The sequence below is a fragment of the Macaca mulatta genome, chromosome 13 (assembly GCF_049350105.2).
Source record: "Macaca mulatta isolate MMU2019108-1 chromosome 13, T2T-MMU8v2.0, whole genome shotgun sequence".
Classification (NCBI taxonomy): domain Eukaryota; kingdom Metazoa; phylum Chordata; class Mammalia; order Primates; family Cercopithecidae; genus Macaca; species Macaca mulatta.
In genome coordinates, this window is record NC_133418.1 from 92,422,843 (window position 1) to 92,449,252 (window position 26,410).

At 36.3% G+C, this 26,410-nt stretch overlaps 1 protein-coding gene across 33 annotated transcripts in view; it reads right to left on the minus strand.

Annotated features, from left to right (window-relative positions):
* BIRC6 (baculoviral IAP repeat containing 6) overlaps positions 1-26,410 on the minus strand; it is a 255,908-nt gene that overhangs the window by 103,832 nt on the left and 125,666 nt on the right. For 32 of the 33 annotated variants that reach the window (XR_013402861.1, XM_077959773.1, XM_077959772.1 and 29 more), the window contains 13 exons: positions 25,875-26,001; positions 24,156-24,266; positions 22,509-22,642; positions 20,397-20,524; positions 13,646-14,208; positions 11,845-12,020; positions 10,867-10,963; positions 10,523-10,717; positions 9,622-9,822; positions 6,276-6,555; positions 4,511-4,767; positions 3,858-3,966; positions 607-828 (listed from right to left, as the gene is read on the minus strand). Coding sequence is in view for 32 of the 33 variants with exons in the window: in XM_077959773.1 (XP_077815899.1) it covers positions 607-828; positions 3,858-3,966; positions 4,511-4,767; positions 6,276-6,555; positions 9,622-9,822; positions 10,523-10,717; positions 10,867-10,963; positions 11,845-12,020; positions 13,646-14,208; positions 20,397-20,524; positions 22,509-22,642; positions 24,156-24,266; positions 25,875-26,001 (2,600 nt within the window). In the remaining variant the exon portion in view is untranslated. The remainder of the gene's footprint in view (positions 1-606; positions 829-3,857; positions 3,967-4,510; positions 4,768-6,275; positions 6,556-9,621; positions 9,823-10,522; positions 10,718-10,866; positions 10,964-11,844; positions 12,021-13,645; positions 14,209-20,396; positions 20,525-22,508; positions 22,643-24,155; positions 24,267-25,874; positions 26,002-26,410) is intronic. The other variant, XM_077959757.1, reaches the window with a different exon arrangement.

The window sequence follows — 26,410 nt, forward strand, 5'->3', positions numbered from 1 at the left end:
TATTTTTAGTAGAGACGGGGTTTCACCATGTTGGCCAGGCTGGTCTCAAACTCCTGACCTCGTGATCTGCCCACCTCGGCCTCCCAAACTGCTAGGGTTACAGGCGTGAGCCACTGCACCCAGCTTTCTGACTTCTGCCTTTTTGTACAGACAACGTTTTGCCACGTTGCCCAAGCTGGTCTTGAACTCCTGACTCAAGTGATCTTCCCTCCTAGGCCTCCACAGTGCTGGGATTACAGGTGTGAGCCACCACGCCCCACCCCAAAGTTGTCTAGTTGTACTTTCCTGCCACAGTTGTACATTAAAGATAATATAATCTGGTGGGAAAATTTGCAACTGAGAATAAACACTACGAACCACAGAACCATCTACATTAAGCATAATTTTAGGTTAAAAAAAAAAGGCAGTACTGCTAATATATCTTCTTAAAACACAAAAATAAATTAATATTTGTTTGACAATTCATTTCAAAAGTATACCTGATTATATTTGCTACTTTCAAAATATTACGTTTCTCCGAATAAACATGTAAAATATTCTATCAAGTAAACACTAACTGATCTAGTACTAGGGGGAAAAAAAAAGGATTTCACAAATCATACTTACTCAAAGAGCTCTTGGTCCAAGAGTGCTGGTAAGTCGTATTCTACAAGCAGCTCATAACTATGCCACAGAATGGCTGCCACACAGTGCAAATGAGAAGGAGATGGCATCAGAAGACCATACTCTATTGTTGAGGAGTTAGGACACATGTAGTTCATCCTGCCACTTCTCTTCATAGCAGCCACTCTTGCAGAATCACTAACCCATTTTAACAAGGCCTGAATTCTTAAATGAAGAAAATGAATTCATATAACCAACTATAGCGCAACTGGCATATAGATAAACACCATCTCTGCATGGTGAGTAGGGTATTTATGAGAATAATATACCAATTGTTCATGATTGTTTTAATCTAAAATGGGGAAAAAAGGAAATCAGCAACAACGACATAGTAGTTTCAGTTCCAATTTTCCAATAACCTTACCAATTTCAACCATCAAAAGGTTTGAGATAACACACTAGAACAGTGATCTGGGGCTAATTCTTCTTTGTGCAAAGTCTCCTGAAATACAGCATGTTTCACATCCCTGAACCCTAGCATTAAACACTAGTAATAGCCACCCACACTCATTCATTCTGCAACAGAATATACCCTCAACACTTACTTATATATTTTAAGTATAATTTTTATAAGATGGAAATTAAGCTTTATTTATTTTCTCTGCATAGTACTTTTAAAAACACAGGTATCTGTGATTTAGAACTGACATTAATAACAAGATTATAGGTCAAGTACCACACTAATCTCAATCCTCTGGAGCTGGGAACCAGTAAAACACAACCCAATTTTGAACCACTACCTGGGAGCAAAAGACTTTTTAAAGCAACAATACTATAGAGTTTTGGGCCGGGCGCGGTGGCTCACGCCTGTAATGCTAGCACTTTCAGAGGCTGAGGCGGGCGGATCACAAGGTCAGACGATCGAGACCATCCTGGCTAACACGGTGAAAACCCGTCTCTACTAAAAAATACAAAAAATTAGCTGGGCGTGGTGGCAGGCGCCTGTAGTCCCAGCTACTCCAGAGGCAGAGGCAGGAGAATGGTGTGAACCCGGGAGGTGGCACTTGCAGTAAGCTGAGATTGTGCCACTGCACTCCAGCCTGGGCAGAGCGAGACTGCATCTCAAAAAAACAAACAAACAAAAAAACTATAGAGTTTGTACAAAAAACAAATGGGATGAGATTTCTCAAGTTCTTAAAACATTCTGTTTACATTTACTTTACTTTCCTTCAATTTCTATTTCAGAATATAAGATTCTTGGCTTCACACTAAAAGCAATGGGGACAGGAAGGTATATAATACTAATTCTGAAAGATAAGACTCTTAAACTTTCGATTTTACATCATGGGGAATAAAGAGAATTCAGAAGACAAGGAAGACAATTTTCTCAGTCTAACAACCTTGTCATTAATGTCAGGTTTTTTTTTTTTGAGACAGAATCTCGCTCTGTGGCCAAGGCTGGAGTGCCACTGTGGCGCAATCTCAGCTCACTGCAAGCTCCGCCTCCTGGGTTCACACCATTCTCCTGCCTCAGCCTCCAGAGTAGCTAGGACTACAGGCGCCCGCCACCACGCTCGGCTAATTTTTTGTATTTTTTTTTTTTTTTTTAGTAGAGACGGGGTTTCACCGTGTTAGCCAGGATGATCTTGATCTCCTGACCTTGTGATCTGCCCACCTCGGCCTCCCAAAGTGCTGGGATTACAGGCGTGAGCCACCGCGCCTAATGTCAGTTTTATATAACAAACATTCACGTTTTAAAAAGTACTATGCAGAGAAAATGAATTAAATTTAATTTTATTCTTATTAAAAAGCCACAACAATATTTAAAAATTAAATAATCCTAACAGATTCCAAGCAACCTGTTCTGGAAAAATATTTAACAGTGATAGTTTAAATATATTTTAACCACTATTAACCATTATGATTCAAATCTGGCATAAATTGTTATTTACTTTATCAAAAACAACTGCAATCTATGTTTAAATGTAATCCATAATTTTAATAATTTATGAATATATTAATAAAACATCAAATGACTTCATTTTAAACATAATCAAAATATTAAGAAGTAACATAAATCAGGAAGAAATCTCTATAGATATGTTTTTCTAATATGGATGCTACACATTAAAAACAGAGAATGCCAAACATTTGCTCAAAAATTTGTCAACAAAAATATGTTTCAAAAATACTTCAAGTTGGCTGGGTGCAATGGCTCATGCCTATAATCCCAGCACTTTGGGAGGCCTAGGCGGGCGGGTCATGAGGTCAGGAGATTGTGCCACTGCACTCCAGCCTGGGTGACAGAGCAAGACTCTGTCTCAAACAAAACAAAACAAAAACTTCAAGTTGGTATCAATTTGGAAGTAAAAGACATCAAGGTAAAATGACATTAGGACAACTCATCAAAATTACCTAACTGTAAAAAAAATTATATTAATTAATATATTATTATATAATTAATTAATATATAATCAATATATTATTATATAATTAATATATTATTAATATATTAATACATAATTAATGAAATTAATATATTTATATTATATTTAAATATTCAGCCAAAGTGTTCAAATGTCATTTACATGGTATGATATTGTTTCATTCTGTGGTAAATAGCAGGAAAGAGTACAGAAAGCAATGAAAAGACTTTGATGAATATGATAATCAATAATAAACAGAACAACCATTATCAAAATAGTCAAAGTATTAATTACAGACACAATATTCCTACATTCATATACATGTATTAAGTACTACCTAAGATAGTATGACTCTGATACTATCACTTTACAAGGTTCCTTTCACAGCATAGCCAACTTAAAAACATGTTTTATTCCATTCCTTAAAAGCAGTATTAACTACCAACTATAGACACAATATTCCTACATTCATATACACGTATTAAGTACTACCTAAAATAGTATGACTCTGATACCATCACTGTACAAGGTTATTTTCACAGCGTAGCCAACTTAAAAATATGTTTTATTCCATTCCTCAAAAGCAATATTAACTAAGAATTCTATTTAAGTTCAAATTTGCTTAAAGTATGTCCAAATATATATAAATGTATGTTTAATGTTCATGAAAACTTACAGAAGTCACATCGTGTGAGGCATATGGTAAACATACAATATATAACAGTATTGTCTTTTATGAGATCATCTAAGGAAAAACTGTCAGAAACATTCACTATAGCATGATTATGTGCATGTGTGTGCTTAATTAAATGAAAAATAAAATCATACCTGTCTTTTGTACCAGGATCCTGAGTTGTTCCAAGCTGGTAAAGAATATCTATCGTAGAGTCAGAAGAGAGTCCATTTAGTCTTCCAAAAAGTAAAGGACTATTCAAATCTTGCAACAAAGAATCCAAAGAAAAAGTTTGCTAAATAAGCAAGTGAACCATGGGAAGATTTACTTAATTTAATAAAGTTACTCATTAAAAATGAAGCTTCCATAAATTCCAACAACAAAGAACAAACTCTAAACTAATGAAACCAGCTTGGGTGCAGTGGCTCACGCCTGTAATCCCAGCACTTTGGAAGGCCAATTCGGGTGGATCACCTGAGGTCAGGAGTTCGAAACCAGCCTGATCAATATGGAGACACCCCGTCTCTACTAAAAATACAAAAATTAGCCGGGTGTGGTGGCAGATGCCTGTAATCCCAGCCACTAGGAAGGCAGAGGTTGTAGTGAGTCGAGATTGCACCACTGCACTCCAGCCTGGGCAACAGAGTGAGACTCCGTCAGAGAAGAGAGAAGACAGAAGAGAGAAGAGATAAACATAAACTAAAAGAAAAAATAATTCCCAAAACAGAGCTCAGCACAAAGATCGCATAGTTCAACTGCTGTTACTTTACAGACACGTAAACATTCAAATATCAAAGTTAATTATCACCTGTAGGATCACTGCCTGATGCTGCACAATTTCTCAGGAGAATGTCTATGAGCTTCAGGCCAATTCTAGTAGACTGCAGTCCTATCTTTACAAGCACAACCTCGATGTTGGGTGAATGCATTCCACAATAAGGTGACATCAATAAGGCCGCACAAGTCTGCAGCAGATTGGCAGTAGGTGCAGCTGCACTTGCCATCATTCCTTCTAGATCACTTATGTGAGTAAGGCAATGATGTAATAACCGTAACCATCCAATACTGAAAATACAAAACGACTTGTATGATCAATATAAGTCGCTCAAATCATTTCCGGGTAGAACATAACTTTTTAAAGATCAGCATGTTGTGTTTCACAAATAGCACCAAACAATCTAAGAAATGTTTTTTAGAATGCTGCAAATTCAGTAAACAGACAGTAAGTTTCCCCTATAAGATAAATCACAACTGGGCAGAGGGGCTCACACCTGTAATCCCAGCACTTTGGGAGGCCGAGGCAGGCGGATCACGAGATCAGGAGTTCAAGACCAGCCTGGCCGACTTGGTGAAACCCCTTATCTACTAAAAATACAAAGATTAGCTGGGCATGGTGGTGGGCACTTGTAATCCCAGCTACTCAGGAGGCTGAGGCAGCAGAATCGTTTGAACTCGGGAGGCGGAGGTTGCAGTGAGCCTAGATTGCACCACTGCACTCCAGCCTGGGCGACAGGGCAAGACTCCGTCTCAAAACAAACAAAAAGATAAATCACATACAAAAGGACTTGTATTCATAGTATGTGTTTGCTTTTTTAAGAAATCAGCCAGAAACCTGCTTTGCATGCAATTATATATATCGATAAACTGATTACTATCATAGACTTCTAAAACTGTGTAGTCTTAGCACCTTGAGAATAGAAATCCTAAATTCTTTTTTTCTTTTTTTTTTGAAGATGGAGTTTCGCTCTCTCGCCCAGGCTGGAGTGCAGTGGCGGAATCTTGGCTCACTGCAACCTCCATCTCCTGGGTTCAAGCGATTCTCCTGTCTCAGCCTCCCCAGCAGCTGGGACTACAGTTGCACACTGCCATGCCCAGCTAATTTTTTGTATTTTTAGTAGAGACGGGGTTTCACCTTGTTAGCTAGGATGGTTTCGATCTCCCAACCTCGTGATCTGCCTGCCTCGGCCTCCCCAAGTACTGGGATTACAGGTATGAGCCATGGTGCCAGGCCTTAAATTCATTTTTATCAGGCAAAACTTTCAACAAAATCCATCTATAAAACATTCAGCCATCAAAATTTATCAGAAAAATGTTGATTAAAAAATATATTGAGGTCCTTGTTTGTTTGGTTCAGACACAATCCTTCTGTTAACTAACATTTAGGAATTACCATATAAAACTAAGTCCCTGTTTCTAAGGTCATTTGGTATGGTTCAGATGCATTCCTGGTCATAAGCATTTGCAAATTCCCGAAACAGAGTATGATACAAAAAATTACAAGCCATAAAATTAGAATGTACACCTACATGTAGTATACAGATCATCTCAAAGACTAAACATACATACACCTTAATTTTAATCAGTGTCAGCATTCTGTTTCCACAAAACTGTCTCTATTACACCTAACAAAATTGTATTATATAGATACCTACGGAACAAAGACCTTCCTAAGACCTATAAAAGAAAAAAAATCCACAAAATAAGTAAGCCCCCTATCTCCCAACCCTGCCCAAAAAAAAAAAAAAAAAAAAAAGGACAGAAAGCTTTTTTAAATAATAGGAAACAAAACATACCTTGTTTTAGATACCTGATCTTCAGATGGAAGGAATGGATTATTAACCGTTGCTGAAGAGGTGGTACCAAAAGCAGTGAGCCCCAATAATTTAATCTGTGAAAGGCCTAATGTGCTGGCATCTCGTGGACGATGTAGTCTAAGGCAGACAGCAGAAGCTACTTCGGCTTTTACAAGCTGAATTTTTATGTAGGTGAGGCCACTTGTGACAACAGGCGTGGACAAAGGTAGCATATTTACCCCATCTGCACTTACTTCAACAGACACTGAGGAAGGGCAGGCTATAAAAATAAAATGGAATCATCACAACAGACAAAGTAAACTAGATTGAACAGTTAGTTAAAAATCCCAGGAAAATAGCAGCTTTCACAATTGTATTCATCATGAACTTGTAAAAAGAAAATGTATACAACAAAATATAGTTCGACAATGACTTTCACCATAATTAATGTTGGAGCTACTTTTCAACTCAAAATATTTGATCTACAATAAAAATTAAACAGTCTAATATTCACCTAAAAAAAGGGAACCAAAGATGTGTGAAGCACATGTACCTGATGCTCCCTATGAATAAAACCAGACAAATAGGTAATTATATCATCATTTCTACTTTACTCAAAATTATCACAAATAATATGAAACTACATTTGATTAATATGCTATGGTTGACTGTTTTAAATAATTTGGGGGGAAAATGTAACAAAACTTGTTTTTCTACCAATTATTATATTACTACTAGATTGTGATATTTTTTAAACATTGATTTTAACCTCACAGCTGAGTTTAGAAATTGCCTTTTTTTTTGAGAGAGAGATAGTCTTGCCCTGTTGCCCAGGCTGCAATGAGTGCAGTGGTGCGATCTTAGCTAACTGCAACCTCCGCCTCCCAGGTTCAAGTGATTCTCCTGCCGTAGCCTCCACAGTAGCTGGAACCACAGGCAGGTGCCACCACATCTAGGAATTTTTTGTACTTTTGGTAGAGACAGGGTTTTGCCATGTTAGCCAGGCTGGCCTCGAACTCCTGACCTCGGCTTCCCAAACTGTTGGGATTATAGATGTGAGCCACTGCGCCCAGTCTCCTTTTCAAATTAAACCAAATATCCACAGGATTTTTTTGGTTGTTTGGGGTTTTTTTTTTTTTTTTTTGAGGAGGAGTCTCTCTCTGTCGCCCAGGCTGGAGTGCAGTGGCGTGATATTGGCTCACTGCAAGCTCCGCCTCCTGGCTTCACGCCACTCTCCTATCTCAGCCTCCCGAGTAGCTGGGACTACAGGCGCCTGCCACCACACCCAGCTAATTTTTTGTGTATTTTTAGTAGAGACGGGGTTTCACTGTGTTAGCCAGGACGGTCTCCATCTCCTGACCTCGTGATCTGCCTGCCTCGGCCTCCCAAAGTGCTGGGATTACAGGCGTGAGCCACCGTGCCTGGCCAGGACTTTTTAAAAAAATCAATTCTTGCTGAAATTTAAGGAGTCCCCAGTGAACAAACAACTGGAACTACTACCAGAAAATTATTTCTTTCTAGCTTAACATGGAACCCCATATAATAAATATATGTCAACTAAAGCCTTTGAAATTTGGTTTTATTTTTAATTTCAGTGGTAAAATAAGAAGGAATTACATGCCAGCTTTACACTGATTACTAGACAGTCAACTTAATTTTGAAATTTACACTTCAGATCCTTTTGAGGAAAGTATTACCTACATTTTACACAAGCAGACATAGTAAAAACAGATTAAGTAATCCACGCTCCCACAGGAACAAATATCACACCTTAGATTCAAGTTCATGTTTGCTTCTAAAGACTGTTATTTCCACTATATCACAACATATTTTCAACTTCTGCTCTAATCCAATAATAAAACCAAATTTCTTAATCAAGAACACTTAAGTAGGGAACACTTAAACCAATTAATTTTTCACAGGAGTTCCCCCTTTGTAATATGCTTCCTATTTCAATTCCCATGTGCAAAATCCAGCTGAACTTCAAAAGCCACCACTTATGACTAACTCCTCTGCTTTCCAAATAAAAGCAATCACTTTCCAATTTTAGAGGTTGTGTAAGTCTTATATTGACTTATATTTTGCCTTTTAATATAGTTATTTCTGACCTCCTAAAACACTCTGTATTAGCATATTTTCCTTCTACCTTTATATTATCTGTTTTTTATCTAAGGAGTGTGGATGCCACAAGTAATTAAGCTATATCAGTCTAATCTTGCAAATACATAGAAAAAACTGTTTTCTCCAAAGATGCCAGGAATCTACAAAATTTCCCATAGCTCCTCATGCAATTATTGAGTGATATTTGATAGCAATGAGAATCAATCCATAAATGTAAGCATATGTATTAATTTAAACAATTCTGGCAAAATTGTAACTATATTTAAAGCATTTGTGAACCATATAAAATACAAAATGGGCTGGGTACAGTAGCTCACACCTGTAATCTCAGCACTTTGGGAGGCCAAGGCAAATAGATCGCTTCAGCCCAGGCATCATAACAAAACCCCATCTCTACAAAAAAACACAAAAATTTAGCCAGGCATGGTGGTACACGCCTGTGGTCCCAGCTATACATGAGGCTGAGATGGGAGGATCATTTGAGCCTCAGAGGTCAAGGCTACAGTGATCTGAGATATCAAAACTGCATTCCAGCATGTGTAACAGAGACCTTGCCTCAAAAAAAAAAAAAAGCAAATGAGTATTTCATATTCTTTATAAATACCTGAAAGAGTTCGTGCTCTTAAGTGATAATATTTCGTAAAAATTATTTTTAATTATTTGCCTTACAAAGTTCAATAAAATGTATTCAATGAACATGCATCAAATAAACAATACAACATTACAAGGATACTGCCATATTACAACAAACACAGTATGAATCTTAAAATCACACTGAAGTAGTCAAAATATAATATTATTCAAAAAGATAGTTATCTTCTAAAGAAGTTGGAGGGCAGGCACACAAATCTATGCTAATTTCATATTACAAGGCTAGGACTGAGATCCGGGCTGTAAAAACTAACATGGTAAAAAATGGGAGTGTAATAAACTCATTTCAGCTTAATACTGAGGCTTAGTAAATTTGAGAGAAAAGAGAAAGCAAAATAATATATAACTGGAACATATTTGTTTAGACTTCATCACATAATCTTTTTGTCTGAGGTTAACAGTCATTTCCACTAAAATGACTTGGTAGTATTAATTATTTCACTAAAAACTGTTCAGAAGTTACACACTCTGGTATCACACCTAAGTGTATTTCTGCTTACTAAATATTTTTATTTTCAAATGTTTCTAAATTAAAGTCTGCTCTCATGTTGCTTCTTTATAAAATATTACTCACTTGCAAGAGATGCAAGATGAGGCTGGATATGTATCTCCTTAAGCAGCACTGCTGCGGGAAGGTGAATGGTAAGGTCACACCAAGCCTCCTCTGGAAGAAAGATGTAGGACCAAGCAGCAGAGCGAGCTCTTCTATGAGGAGGTGTGGCCTGCAATAGCACTTCAGCTGGCTGGGCAGTAGGACTGCTAGATGTGATTGTACCTAGAGAAGATATTTTACATAAAATAAGAACTTGCAAAAGAAACATAACAAAGCTTTAAAATCTATATGAATAAAATTAAACTAGAAAAATTAATTGAAAACATGAACAACTGATGCTGGTAATGTACTTAGTATCCTAAGCATGACTGTAGAGGTATTCACAAAACATTAGGAAATCCTGTCAACTGGCAAGGTGACAAGTTCATTATTAACTGCTACTTTATACTCATATGATACATGAAAACTAAAGATACAGCAATAAACGTAGCTCCATAATTTTCTAAGTAAAAAACAATGTCCAATATATCTCCACCTTTAAAATAATCATCTTTATTCTAAGATGTCAATGTCTATGATTTAGAAATATGAAAAGAAAAATTAAAAAGAAACTACGTAAACTGGATAAAAAAGTAAATACCTAAATTCAAAACTTTTTTTTTTTTTTTTGAGACGGAGGTTGCAGTGAGCCAAGATCGTGCCATTGCACTCTGGCTTGAGCAACAAGAGCAAAACTCCATCTCAAAACAAATAAAAAATTCCCTCTCGTAAGTAGAATGCCGAGCTATCCACTACCTCTAAAAAAACTGTTTGTAATTAAAATAGCAATATATGATATCATCAACTGACTTCAACTAATTTTGTTTCATACCAGCTAATAAACTGAATAAATTCACATAAGATTTAATAACACTTTTCTTACCAAGGGGTGCAAAGTTATGAATCCCTTCGGCATTGTCAGGCTCAGAAGCTAGTATTCTTGTTTTCAATGTGCTGTCAACAGCTTTATTTGGACCAGAGTCAAGAAATTTCATAATAGTTGATACCATACTTCTTGCAGTGTTCACAATAGCCCTTGTACTAGTGACCATATTATTGCATATGAGCTGAACACCACCTAAATTACAAAGAATAAGTAATGAAATCGGTATCAGGACAGATGGTTCAACATCAAAAGTAAACTTCCACAAAAGACTACAAAAATGAAAATGTAATATACTATCACATAACTACACTTAAATGATAGTTACTGAAATATTAGCTTACCCATATCATGAAATGCTTTCAAGGCATCACTAGTATCCAATACTCTCAAAATGAACCACAATAATGGCTCAGATAACTGGCAAGTAGCAAGAGAGCCCTAAAAAATGAAATATGTGTATTATGACTTTATACACTCCTGCGAATAAGAACTAAACTCAATGCATGTAATATTCCTTCCTAGTTAATTTTTGTAACCTGACAGCCTTAAATACACTAAATACAAAATGTCTGCCAAAATACATAAGAAATCTTACCTGAATAAGAAAAAACCATCTTCCTCAACTCAGATTTTAATTTTTTAAAGCATCTGTCTTCATCCATTATCTTTTCCCTTTATGTGCATTTAGATACCAATTTCATTTAAAATTTTAACCATCTAAAGTACCTTTGTATTTTCTAATAGAGAAATATACACATTCAACAAATGTTTACAAAAATGATAATTATACACTGCTATATAGAAGACAAAAGAAATTGTTCTAATATCTGCATTTCAAAATGGGAAATGGACAAGAAAGTAAAATAATCTGATTCCTATAATTTCATTTGTAAAAACGAAATACAAAAAGGAAAAATTTTGTAACCTATTTTCTTTAATTAGCCTAATCCCTTTTAATGGGGAAAAAAAAAAGTTGAATACACAACATAAATTTCAAAAAATTTCACATTACATCTTCTTACGTAACATCTATGGAGAACACCTCAGTATTACACTATGCTATTTTTAGGAAAAAAAGAAGAACTTCTTGAGACACAATAAATGTTTTACTCTTGTATTACTGTGGTCATCTCTGAAAATACCACTTCAAAGAAAGTTTATTCTCCAACTTTTATTAATAATCCATAGCCCTCTTGCACTGATGCTTTTCACTGTCCAATATATAATAAATACACTTATTTGTCTCTGTCCTATAATTTTCCACTTACATTGCCAGAAATTTATTTGAATCACTGCAATTGTTGTTGGCTTGAACTTACTTGTCTGCCCATATATCCACAGGCCATGTATGTTAAAATTGGTTGCAGCATCATGTGGACTGTAGAAGCTTTTTTACTAAGGGTTGTCAGTATGGTAAATAATCCATCCCCAACTGATATAGCATCCAACCCACCATGAAAGTTTTCATGTTTAGTGAGATGTAATCCACTTGCTCCTAGGAAAAATAAAAGATTCCACATTAAAAGATTAAAAGTATATATATCCAGCCAGGCGTAGTGGCTCATGCCTGTAATCTCAACATTTTGGGAGGCTGAGGCAGGTGGATCACCTGACATCAGGAGTTCAAAACCAGCCTGGCCAACATGGTGAAAACAAATTAAAATATAGAAGCTGAAAAGCCATTTTTTCCAAAACTGCTGAAGAATTAACATATAACAGCTGTTTATACCCTCTACACATAACCCGAACGGACTCCTGGAGACTAAAATATCAATGACAATATTCAGTAGAGCATGGTTTATGGCTATCTTCTTACATGAGATACCTCTTTATCACCAACAATAAAAATAGGTTGTTCTGTTACATGACTGAGAACATCACTCTACATACTAGCTATATACGTCAAGAAGAGAGGACATAAATAGAAAAATAAGTGAAACCAGCATGTAACTATTCTTTTTAATCTAATCAAAAGGAAGATATGGCTGTTTCCTATACACTGACAAAGAAAAATATACCACCAGGTAAAAATATATTAGAAATAGATTTTGCCACAGTATACAGATGTTCAATTATTTTAAAAATTTAATGTAATGTATTAACATTCAAAGAGGTAAAAAAGTTAAGCAACAGCATATAAATTTAACACTGATATGTGTCACAGAAAATGTTACAGTATGAATAAAATTTTACGTTTTATTTTCAAAGCAAATGTGAACAAATAATACTTGTCTTTAACACAAAATGATGTGAAATAAGAACTCAAGATCAGCCTGGCTAACATGGTGAAATCCCGTCTCTACAAAAAAAAAAAAAAAAAAAAAAAAAAATTAGCAGGGTGCAGTGGCTCACACCTGTAATCCTAGTACTTTGGGAGGCTGAGGTGGGAAGATCACCTGAAGTCAGGAGTTCGAGACCAGCTTGCCCAACATGGCGAAACCCCATCTCTACCAAAATACAAAAAATTAGCCAGGCATGGTGGCACATGCCTGTAATCCCAGGTACTCAAAAGGCTGAGGCACAAGAATTGCTTGAACCTAGGAGGCGGAGGTTGCAATGAACCGAGATCATGCCACTGCACTTCAGCCTGGGCAACACAGCAAGACTTCATCTCAAAAAAAACAAAAACAAACAAAAAACTAGGAGGGGCATGGTGGTACACGCCTGTAATCCCAACTACTCGGTAGGCTAAGGCAGGAGTATCACTTGAATCTGGGAGGCGGAGGTTACAGTGAGCTGAGATCGCATCATTGTACTCCAGCCTGGGAGCAAGACTCTGTCTCATGGAAGGGAAGAAAAAAAATTAGCCGGGTGTGGTGGCAGGCACCTATGGTTGCAGCTACTTGGGTGGCTGAGGCATGAGAATTGCTTGAATCTGGGAGGCATCTCAATAAAAAAGAAAAAAAAAAAACCAAATTGACATAACATTTTTCAATATTTCACTTTAATTCATTAATTGAAGCCCCTATACAAAAGTCCTCACCAATAAAAATCAGTCATGAAAAGCTTAAAGCAGTTTTACACTACAAAGTAAAAAGAGAATGAATCCATATATTGCTTACAAAAAAAAACAATTATAGTACCAGAGACAACGGTAAGATTAATATTCTCAATACATACCAATTATCATTGCCATGGCACTGCTATTACACAGGCCCAGAGCAGACAAAATCTGGCTCATAATTTGTTGGTTGGCTAAGACTAAGTCAGCAACATACGCAGGCGATCCTTGAACACTGGTACTGCTTCCATTGCCATCTTTGCCTCCTGAGACTTTTTCTTCATCTGAAACACTATCTGTTGTATTTGTGGTCACAGACACTCTTGCACTGTATTCCCTATTGCCTGAAAGAGGCAGCTGCACTAAAATGTTAACAAGTTTTAACAAATCAAACATGAGTTGATCCCTTGTCATTTCGCCACAAACTGCTTTTGCATCACCTGGACGAATCAGGTTGGCAAAGAGTCCCCCAAAGCATGCTCGAGCACCCACGGAGCTATCTGATCCACTTCTTGACATTACTTTGTCTGAGCAAGTGATATAGTGATGCACTAAAAATGTAACAGATTCTATCACAGCAGAAATAGTACTAACTGAAACGACTTCAAAATTCTGCTCCAGAGTGAATTCTAAGAGCTTCACTTGGGCATCAAGAGGTCCTTGGCCTGTCTGGAAAGCACCCCTGCAGAGAGAGAGAAAGAGAGAGAGAGAGAGAGAGAGAGATACTATAAGAGAGAGGATTAAAAATTAAACGATTTTAAGTAGTTCTGAAAGCAGTAACTTATCACAATATAAGGAAGTTAAACAAGTTCTTGGTATTCACTATTTCATTAGGTAGGTAATAGTTTTCATCTCTTTTGGAATTCTTGTTCTTGACTCCATTTTAGACACACTCAAAAACAAGCTTCCTTCAAAATACAAAACTAAGGGACAAGTATATACGGAAGTGATTTTGAAGCTACAGAAAAAAAACACTTCAAAATCACAAGGCACTTCTTATAATGAAATGAGTTATAATTTTTTCCATTCTCAAATAATGCTATTGTAAACATTCCCTACTGATAATGACACATAAAAATTAAGATTCAAATTATTCTTATGTATCAAAATTGAATGCTCTTCAAATTCTGCTTATGCCTAAGATACAGAATGCTGAAAAGAGCATCACCCTCAGTCTAACAGCAAGAAAAAGACAAATTAGGCCAGATGCAATGACTCATGCCTGCAATCCCATCACTTTGGGAGCCCCATGCAGGCAGATCACTTGAGGCCAGAAGTTCGAGACCGGCCTGGCCAACATGGTGAAACCTCATTGTTACTAAAAATACAAAAATTAGCCGGGCATGGTGGCGTGTGACTGTTAATTGCAGCTACTCAGGAGATTAAGGCAAAAGAACAGCTTTTGAGTTTGAGACCTGCCTGGCTAACATGGCAAAACCCCATCTCTACTGAAAATACAAAAATTAGCCAGGCATGGTGATGGGCCTGTAATCCCAGCTACTGAAGAGGCTGAAGCATGAGAATTGCAGGAACCCAGGAGGCGGAGGTTGCAGGGAGTCGCGATCACGCCACTGCACTACCGCCTGGGTGACAGAGCCAAAATCTATTTCAAAAACCAAACAAGCAAACAAAAAAAGACTGCCTAAAACAAAACAATATATAAATACATAAAAGGCTGCACAGTATTGCGTGTTTATAGCATATATAAACAGTAAAAACACGACAACTATGTCACAAAAGATGGAAGAAAGGAATTGAAACTACACTGTTAAGTTCTGACATTATACATGAGTGGAATAATATTTGAAAATAGAATGTGATTAAATAAAGGTGTATCTTGTAAAGTTAGGACAACTAATATGAAAAATTTTCGGTTACAGGCCAGGCACAGTGGCTCACGCCTATAATGACAGTAACCCAGGTGGATTGCTTGAGCTCAGGAGGTGGAGACTAGCCTGGTCAACCTGGTGAAACCCCATCTACAAAATATACAAAAATTAGCCCTGTGTGGTAGCATAGCTGGAGCCTGTAATCCCAGCTACTCCAGAAGTTAAGGCATGAAAATCGCTTGAACCCAGAAGGTGGAGGTTGCAGAGAGCCAAGATTGCACCACTATGCTCCAACCTGTGCGACAGAGCAAACCAATGCTGTCTCAAAAATAAATAAATAAAAAATTCAGTTATAAATAAGAATGGAAATGAAATTATTTTAAAAGTTGCTTAATTCAAAGTCAACAGAAAAAGATTTTTAAAAAGGAATCAAAATAGATGAAATAAATAGAAAACTGGCAAAATGATAAATTTTAATCCAGCATGTCAATAATTACATTAAATGTAAGTAGTCTATATAGGCCAATTCTGACATTGTCTAACGCTTGTATTAGAAAAGAAAGGTCTAGAAAAGAAGAAAGGTCTAAAATCAATTATCTAAGCCAGAAAGATCAAATTAAATTCACAGAAAGTAGAAAGGAAAAAATATCTATTAGCTGCTTTTTTTGAAAATAATATTGATGAACTTCTAGCCAGAATGACCCCCAGAAAAGATAAAAATTACCAACATCAGAAATAAAGGAAGTAAACTCACTATAGATCCTATAAACATTAATAAATATATATTTCAACTAACAAATTCAACAATGTAAAGGAAAACTTCCTTCACAAAATTACCAAGGCTCACTCAAGAAGAGAAAACCTAAATAATCCAAGACCTAGAAAATAAGTTGAAAATTTTGGGGGCAAAGAAAACTCCAGCCACAGGATGCTTCAATGGCAAATGCTACCAAATACGTAAGCGACAATACACATATTACACAACCTCTTTCAGAGAATAAATTCAGCAAGTTATAAACAGATTGATATGTTATGACCAAGGGTGTCTATCTTGAGAATGCACATTAACTGACAGTTAAAAAAAAAAAAAAAAAAAAAACTTGGTGTAGTGGCATATGCCGATTGGGCCAGCTAAGAACAGAATGAGACTGAAAGCTTGCTTGAACTCAGGAAATGAAGGTCAGCCTGGGCAACATTGTGAGATCCCAACTCTTTAGAAAACACCAATATACTTCAACGTATGAACAGATGAAAGAAGAAACAACCTATGATCATTTCAACAGATGCAGGGAAACATCTAACAAAATCTAGAGACATTCATAATTTTTTAAATGTCTCAGCAAGTTAGAAACAAACTGGAACTTCCTCAACTTACTATCACGTATCTAAAAAAGAGTTCCAGCTAGTAACATATCTAATTATGAAAAACAATGTTTCATAAGATATTAAGATTGAGAAAAAGAAGGAAGAGTAACTTTTACCATATGTACTCAACAGCATACTGGAAGTCCAAACAAGTACAACTGGAGCGGGGAGGGGAACCCCATGAGACATATGCATAGGAAAGGAAGAAATAAAACTAACTGTATTCTCTGACATAGCCAAATAAGCAATACATCTGCCCAAATTGATCTACAGAATGATGCAATCTCACTCAAAACGATTTTTTTCTGGTAAATCAGTAAGTTGATTATAAAATTTATAAGGAAAAGGAAAGGAATTAAAATAGCCAAAATTACTCTAAAAGAACAAAGGTGGAGAGCCTACGCTACTAGATTTCAAAAAATACTATAAGGGAACTAAGACACTGAGGTAATGCACAAAAATAGACAAAAACATAAATTCTATATAATACACTGTACGAACAAATGAGGCTGGGTGTGGTGGCTTACGCCTGTAAACAAAGAAATTTGGGAGACGGAGGCAGGTGGATCTCTTGAGGCCAGGAGTTTGAGACCAGCCTGGCCAACATGGCGAAACCCCATCTCTACTGAAAATACAAAAATTAGCCAGGCATGGTGATGGGCCTGTAATCCCAGCTACTCAGGAGGCTAAAGCATGAGAATTGCACGAACCCAGGAGGCGGAGGTTGCAGTGAGCCGAGATCACGCCACAGCACTCCATCCTGGGCGTCAGAGCAAAACTGTCTCAAAAAAAAAAGAAGTGTATGCATAGACCAAAACAAATATCACTGATTGATATTTGAAAAACTACAAAGGGAAGCCAATGAAAAAAGGAAAGTATTTTCAAAAAATGGTATAGGAAGGTGGGATGCGGTGGCTCATGCTTGTAATCCCAGCACCTTGGGAGGCTGAGGCTGGTGGATCGCAAGGTCAGTAGATCAAGACCATCTTGGCTAACACGGTGAAAGCCCGTCTCTACTAAAAATACAAAAACAAAATTAGCAGGGTGTGGTGGTGGGGGCCTGTAGTCCCAGTTACTTGGGAGGCTGAGGTGGGAGAATGGCGTGAACCCAGGAGGTGGAGCTTGCAGTGAGCCAAGATGGCGCCACTGCACTCCTGCCTGGGCGTAAGAGCGAGACTCCATCTCAAAAAAAAAAAAAACGACGTGTAGGAACAATTGGACATCCACAGGCAAAGGAAAAGGAAAAAAAATTATCCTGAAAGCAAAAAATAAAAAGCCTAAACATAAAACATAAAATTGTAAAATTTCTAGAAGAAAACGGAGTATTCTATGTGACTTTGTGTGAGGACGGTATTTATTTATTTACTTTTTATTTTATTTATTTATTTATTTATTTTGAGACAGAGTCTCGATCTGTCGCCCAGGCTGGAGTGCAGTGGCCGGATCTCAGCTCACTGCAAGCTCCGCCTCCCGGGTTTACGCCATTCTCCTGCCTCAGCCTCCCGAGTAGCTGGGACTGACTACAAGTGCCCGCCATCTCGCCTGGCTAGTTTTTTGTATTTTTTTTTTTAGTAGAGACTAGGTTTCACCGTGTTAGCCAGGATGGTCTCGATCTCCTGACCTGGTGATCCGCCCGTCTCGGCCTCCCAAAGTGCTGGGATTACAGGCTTGAGCCACCGCGCCGGGCCGTGAGGACGGTATTTAAAAAACAACAACAAAAAATATGTAGACGTTGACAATTTAGATTACATCTAGAATTTTAAAACTTCTGCTTTTTGAAGGATACTTAATAAAGTTAAAACAGAGTCCGAAGACCAATAGATAGCATTTGCAAAACACTCATCTGATAAAACTGAATGCCTTCTTTATACTGAGTATTTCTTTCAAGGTATATTATATCATTAATCTAACTAAAGCGCTGCTGGATCTTTCACGGAATACCAGAGCCTTTATTAAAAACAAACATAAACTAACATTCTTCTTGGGCCACAGCTTTGTGGACCCTATTAAACTAGGCCATAGAAATGTACTAGGTATATGTGGGGTGAAGTGAGGTGGAGAAAATTCCTAAGCAGTTTTTGTGGCATATAAACCTCAAAACATCTCTGCTTAAATACTAGATGTGACTCAACTACAAACAAGATTAATAATCCTTTAAAAAATGTTAGAGCAAATGTATTAAAAGTTTAGTATGAAAATCTCCACTGTTGTGAACTCTGTGGATCAGACTATGCTAAAGCCTGCAGAGTTAAAATTAAAAAGCCTAGTTAAAAGAAAAATAAAACAAATGGTGACTAATCTTTACTCCTCAGGTGATTCTATTTATGTCATTCAAAATTTCACAAAATCCTCACAAAGTATGTATAAATATTGTTTATTTGAATAAAATTAGATGAAAAAGTGGCAAGAGCCACTACTGCCTTATTCCTGATTATTAATTTATTTGAAACAGAGTGTTGTTCTGTCCCCAGGTTGGAGCACAGTGGCACAATCAGGGCTCACCGCAGCCTCCACCTCCTGGGCTCCACTAGTTCAATCAATCTCCTGCCTCAGCCTCCACAGTAGCTGGGATTACAGGTGAATACCCACACCACCCAGGCTGCTCTCAAACTCCTGGGCTCAAGCCATCTCCCCACCTCAGCCTCCCAAGGTACTGGGATTACAGGCGTGAGCCACTGAGCCCAGCCCTATTCCTTATATTAATGGAGATTTTTTGAAATACTCAAGCATGCCAGATGTTTCATTAATTATGCAATTTGTTCATCATGTAGTTTTATTGTAACTTCAAAAACAAAATAACACTTTATAATTCATTAAGTTTTCAGCCAGGCACGGTGGCTCAAACCTGTAATCCCAGCACTTCGGAAAGCTGAGGCGGGCAGATCATGAGGTCAGGAGATTGACACCATCCTGGCCAACATAGTGAAACTCCGTCTCTACTAAAAATACAAAAATTAGCCGGGTGTGGTGGTGCATGCCTGTAATCCCAGCTACTCGGGAGGCTAAGGCACGAGAATCGCTTCAACCCAGGAGGCAGAGGTTGCAGTGAGCCAAGACTGCACCACTGCACTCCAGCCTGGCAACAGAGCAAGACTCCATCTCAAAAAAAAAAAAACAAAACAAAAAAAAAAAGTTTTCATCAGAAAGTAATGTTGGATTTTAAGAAATATAGAATGAAAAACAATGACATTAATAAGAGATATATGATATTGAAACATTCATGCATTACAATCATCAACCCATTATGGTCAAAATTTATTCTTATAACAGAGTCTGATTTTGTTAATAAATTTATTTAGAATTTCTACAGAAGTATGTAATTTTCTTTTATAAGCTCTATTTTTCAGGTTATCTTATATATAAAATCACTGGTAACTTTAAACAGCTTCAAAATAAATTTCACCTTTTAAAAAGCTTATAATAACTATTAACCATTAAAAGCAAGTCAACTGTATTCCTTTCATATTAAAGACATTAGAGACAGAAGGACTTGGGAGAACCATAATGAAATGAAATGAAAACAATCAGGAAACACACCAATAAATCCTTCCCTCTTCCTACTGTCCTCCTGCTTATTTGCTTACAGATAAATTCCCAACAAATGTTAAAGAAAAGTATATTTGGAGAATTACATGTTACTTCTATATCAGGAAAAAATTAGTACACAAAAATTTACCTTTCAGTTGAAAGTATATGAATTAGCTTGAGCAAAAATTCACTGAATATCTGAGGACATGTTGAAGAAAGATGCACTTGTAATCGAGTAAGAAATTCTTGCATAGCTTGTGTAGCTGTGGGACCAACCTGAAAAGAAATGTATATTCACTGAAAACTGCTTACTGATAACATGTTAAAAATCACTCATTTAAAAATTATCAGGTATAAAGTCAAAAGCTATACACTGTAACTTTTCATAGGAGAAAAGCAAAAGTATTAATGATAGCAGAAAATGAATTTTTTAGGTCTTGATGTATTTATTTTGAACTGCAAATAAAAATACTGTTAATACTTTTTCATTATGGTTTATACAGCACAACTATATTAGGTTTATTGAACTCAATACTGAAAAAAGTGCACCTGAATTACACAATAAATACTTTTATAACGCTTTCTAGAGTATAAATAACTTCAACATAGATTTTCACAAATAACTTTCTTAATTATCCCATTTCAAAATCAAATAACTCAGGAGCAGAGAGGTAAAATGATCCATAAAAGGTCATGTTTCTAACAACTAGCAAAGCAAGCATAAGCTAAGTGAAAAACAAAACAAAAACTAAATAAAAATAAATTTATACCAAGTCAAAAAAAAAAAAAAAAAACTGCTTCCCCAAACTTCTAACTCATCAATGAAAGAAATGATAGTGAACACTGCACTAAGTAACCTGAAGTACATTTTGGAATGTGCTCTAACACTTCTACATATTATTCTACTTGATCCTAATTTGGCTTGATGAACAATTCATAAAACCTTGGAGGAGTTCTGGAAAAATAAAACAGAACATAATCCTCCAAACTATTTTAGAGTTAAATAAAGTTAATTTCTGATACTGAGCATACAAATCATAGCTTTCTTATCAAAACTTCCTATACAAAACCAAGATATCAGTAGGAAAGCTCAATCTTCAACAACTTAAAAAGTTTTAAAAAGTTATTTCCTCCTGTCTTTTATTAAAAAACAAAGAAAATATTATTTTTTGCAATGCCTTGTTCACTGACACCTAGCTATACCAATAACTAGTTATGTAATTTGGGGCAATGTAGCTGATGCATGTTTTCTTACATGTAAAATAATTAAGTCAGAGTTGGTGATCCCGAGGAGTCTTCCTGTTACAAATTCAATCAATCTTTAAGTATAATAATCACTTGATAACATGTCTCTGCCCCTACCAAAACCCTGTCCCAATCTAATTGTAAGTTAGTTTCCTCTCTCTTACTTGTTCCTTGTCTCATTTATTTTATTAAGACATATAAAATTAAAATATATTAAGTATTAGAGTATTGACTAAAGTTCTATGAAGGCAGATATTTGATCTTGGTAAATACTGTATCTCTAGTAGCTAGAATAAGCACATAGAAGCCTCTTAAACACCGAATAAATGAATTAATAGGAAAAACTGGACTGTTGAGGACAACTAAATCAGAATTTATCTGGCAGCAAATCCAAGAATTTTAAAATGATAAACTTGCAAGATAATCTTGAATAACCTTGATTTTAAAAGATGTTTTAAATGCTAAATATATTTTTACTTTAAAAGAAATATAATGAAGTAGAAATAATTTACACAGAAGCAGTATAACATAACAAGAAATTAAACTGATACAAAGGAAAATTTACAGCGAAACAGAAAATGTTTATAAGCCCTGAGCAATATTATTTTTTGCTAAGCAAAATCATTAACATCATAAAACGTTTAAGGTAAACTGATAATCTTGATGGAAGTAATCAAATATGACATATTAAAATGTATTTTGATTCCAAAATTTTTGAAACGTTTCTCTACCCTTGCAGTATTTACTCAGAATGTCTCCAGTTATCCAAAATTAATGCCAAAAATATGTATCTACATGAAAACCTAGTATCACTGTTCTAAGAGGTTAACTTACCACCTGCTATTATTTAGTGTCAGTATAGCGATTATTACAAATAACAAAACCTTTTTTTATTATATTGATACATAAAAGGCTATTATTTAATACTTTAGCAATTAAAAAATTACATAGCTTTACATTACAAATACTGTTTATTGAATAGTCTGGGCATATCCCAGGCTAAACATCACATTACCTGTGGACTGTGTTGATTTGTTCCATGTGGACTGGTGCCAGAAAGAAATTTCACTAATACATGAATAAGGTTTGGATCTGAAACCAACAAATGAGCAGTACTCTCCTGAGTTCCAATGGCACTGCTGGAACCAGCTATAAAACATTTTTTAAAAACCTCTTAAGAAATGAACAATGAAATAATGGAAATGCAGTATTTAAAAGCATCTTTTAGTTCCAAGGAAAATTCATATATTCCTAGTAATTACAGTTTATTAAAGGAGTTTCAATTTCTTTTTTTTTTTTTTTTTTGAGGAGTCTCGCTCTGTCACCTAGGCTGGAGTGCAGTGGTGTGATCTCGGCTCACTGCAACCTCCACCTCCTGGGTTCATGCCATTCTCCTGCCTCAGCCTCCCAAGTAGCTGGGACTACAGGCGCCCGCCACCACGCCCGGCTAATTTTTTTGTACTTTTAGTGGAGACGGGGTTTCACCATGTTAGCCAGGATGGTCTCAATCTCCTGACCTTGTGATTGGGCTGCCCACCTCAGCCTCCCAAAGTGCTAGGATTACTGTCTACCATCTGTCTCCTCTGCCCCCTTCTGATTGTGAAAATACCTCAAGCTTAATGTACATCTTATTTAGTACAGTCAAATAGAAAAGATATAACTAGGTCCTGACTCTTATTTGGAAAGCCTATTCTAACTATCTTCCCCTTCCAGAAACAGTCAGAGATCTACTTTTCAGGTAAACTTTTGAGTTTTCTAAAATAAGTTGTGGCAAAATTATTCCTTTCTGCATGTTAGTTGTATACAGGTTAACTGTGAACTAACGTACAGGTAACACAATAGTTTTCTGAGATGAATAAAATATCCTTTTTGCATGAAATCCACCTTCAGTATCATAGTGATGCTTTTGACCTCATTTTTGGAAAATATATTCCAAATGAAAAAAGATAATAGCATTTTAAAGCTAAGCAATTATTTAAATTATTAAACAAAACCCAGGAATCTAGTTATGTATGTTTATGAATATAATAATGAATAAATCATTTTTAAGTACAAAGGTATCTTAAAAGAATAACATAAAAACTTAGATGAAATGTAAAAACCTGCCTTTGTACTCTAAAAGCAATTTTCTTTTAGTAAGTTTTTAAAAGGTAAAAATACGATTTGAACATCTAACAAGACGTATGAGACTGTATTATCAAAGTAAACAAGCACAAAGGATATACAAGAACTAATTCAGAAGAGACATGTTAAAATAAAAAACTCAATCACTTTTATTGGAGACACAGTCTTGCTCTGTCACCCAAGCTGGAGTGCAGTGGCGTGATCTAAGCTCACTGCAAACTTCGCCTTCCAGGTTCAAGTGACTTTCGTGCTTCAGTCTCCCAAGTAGCTGGGACTACAGGCGACCACTAACTTTTGTATTTTTGGTAGAGATAGGGTTTCACCATGTTGGCCAGGCTGCTCTCAAGCTCCTGACCTCAAGTGATCCACCCGTGTCAGCCTCCTAAAGTGCTGGGATTACAGGCGTGAGCCACCACATCTGGCCAACTCAATCACTTTGACAAGTATACCACTCCTTGGAAAATTCTGTTTTAAGAATCCAACAGTAGAACACTAAAGTACATGTCAGAGATTTAAATGAATAAATTTATGAACTTACAATTAAGCTGCATGTTTGTCATGAGTGTTAGGCTATGAAGCACAAGGCACCACGTCCGGAGCAAAGTATTGGGATACCAAGCTAGCACTGTGAGAAAGCTAGTTATTGATGCTATGCAGAAAAGAGAAAGGGAAAATATTTTTCAGAAAAACAACGTTTATGAAGAATTAAAAGTCAAAAGAATAAATTAAAAAACAAGACAATATTTCTTTAAATCAGCTCTTTAGTATCTCCAAAACATGCAAATAAAAGGAATTCTCCATTAAATACAACTAAAGCGTGAAGAATCAGTAACATTTTAGGATAAAGTTTAAAGCTCAGCCCACTACACCTGAAATGCGATGTTATCACTATCAGTTTGTTGTACTTTCCAAACTATAGGCATTTCTACTTCAATACAATTTACTAAAAATCCTCACTCTACAAAACTGGCAGCTGAAAACAAAAATGGATACTGGAAAAACTGGTATTATAGGCGTGCGTCAACACAGCCGGCTAATTTCTGTATTTTTTTTCTAAAGACGGGGTTTCACCATGTTGGCCAGGCTGATCTAAAACTTCTGCCCTCAAGGGATCTGCCCACCTCGGCCTCTCAAAGTGCTGGTATTACAGGTGGGAGCCACTGTGCCCAGCTAGGAATAACTATATATATACATATATATATATATATATTTTTTTTTTTTTCAGCTCACTGCAAGCTCCGCCTCCCGGGTTTACGCCATTCTCCTGCCTCAGCCTCCTGAGTAGCTGGGACTACAGGCGCCCGCCACCTCGCCCGGCTAGTTTTTTGTATTTTTTAGTAGAGACGGGGTTTCCCCGTGTTAGCCAGGATGGTCTCGATCTCCTGACCTCGTGATCCGCCCGTCTCGGCCTCCCAAAGTGCTGGGATTACAGGCTTGAGCCACCGCGCCCGGCCGGAATAAGTGTTTTTTACTCTTTTGTTTTTTACATATATTTAATATTTTTCATAATAAAATTAAAAACAGACGAAAACAAATTTTATAATAATAATAATATAGTGGAAGAGATGGAAACCTATCAATTAAAGAAGGGTTGGCTGGTGCTGAGACAGTGCAGATGTAAGTAGAACCCATGACCCAGTGGGGCTGGCACTAACATTGGAAGACTCACTGTGTAAGAGCCAAGCAAGCTACAGGATGCACCACTCAAGGAAGAAAGCATCAGGAACAGATTCTCATTTTTATTTTTCTTTAAATATAACTAAAATAGATTCCTGTAGCTAGAGCTGAAGGCTAATTCTTTTCCTGTTGTATTATTTTACTACCACCATTCCCACACTCTTATATTTGCCAAGAAACACACACAACTTCTACAGGAAACTGACAAGTTTCTCCAGCTGACTAATTCCTCCAGGGGCTAACTCATAGTTTTAAAAAATGAAAAATAATAAACCAACCTGCTTTGACAGATCAGACAAAACTTCAAGAAAATATAAAAGAGTAACAGAACATTGTAAATTTTAGTTGCATACAGGCATACCACAGACCAGAGAGTAAGAGTCTTCTATTCTCAGCAAGGTCTCCCTGTATCTTTCCTGCTAATCAGTAAGTCAGTGCATCTTTTTAAAAAGGTATTCTGCTTTTTCCCCACTAGAATGTTATAACACTTAATGACAAAGATTAGGTATATTTTAACCTAATAATTACCTTTTAAGCTTGTTATTTAGACTATAATGATTTTTCTCCTAATAAATCTTACCTTGATTTAATGAAATGACAGGTATTCTATTAGCATTATATAAAAATATGTCTGCTCCATTTTCTTTGTTTCCAGATGAACTAGAATTCAGGCTCAGTGTGAGCCACAATTGGAGAAGTGACTCCAACTGAAAAAGAATGAAAATTGACAGGAGAAAAATGTACCTATTATATTATGAAACACAATTTAAACAAAAATCTTATGTTTAAATTCTTGTCATGAGTAAATAACCTTTTCTATTAAACACTTCTTCTTCACACTTAAAAGCATCTTCTAGTTAATTAGTTGATCAGCAAACACATCTTAAAATTCTTGAAGACACAAAATTTACCTGAATTAAAACTTATAAATTATCTCATAAAAAGGTTCTTCTAAATTAAAACAGGTGATTCAAGTCATTTTTTTTTTCTTTGAGACCAGGTCTGCTATATCTTGAACTCCTGGCCTCAAGCCATCCTCCCGCCTCAGCCTCCCAAGTAGTTGGAACTGTAGGTATGTGCTACTGCACCTGGTTAATTTTTTTATTTTATTAGAGA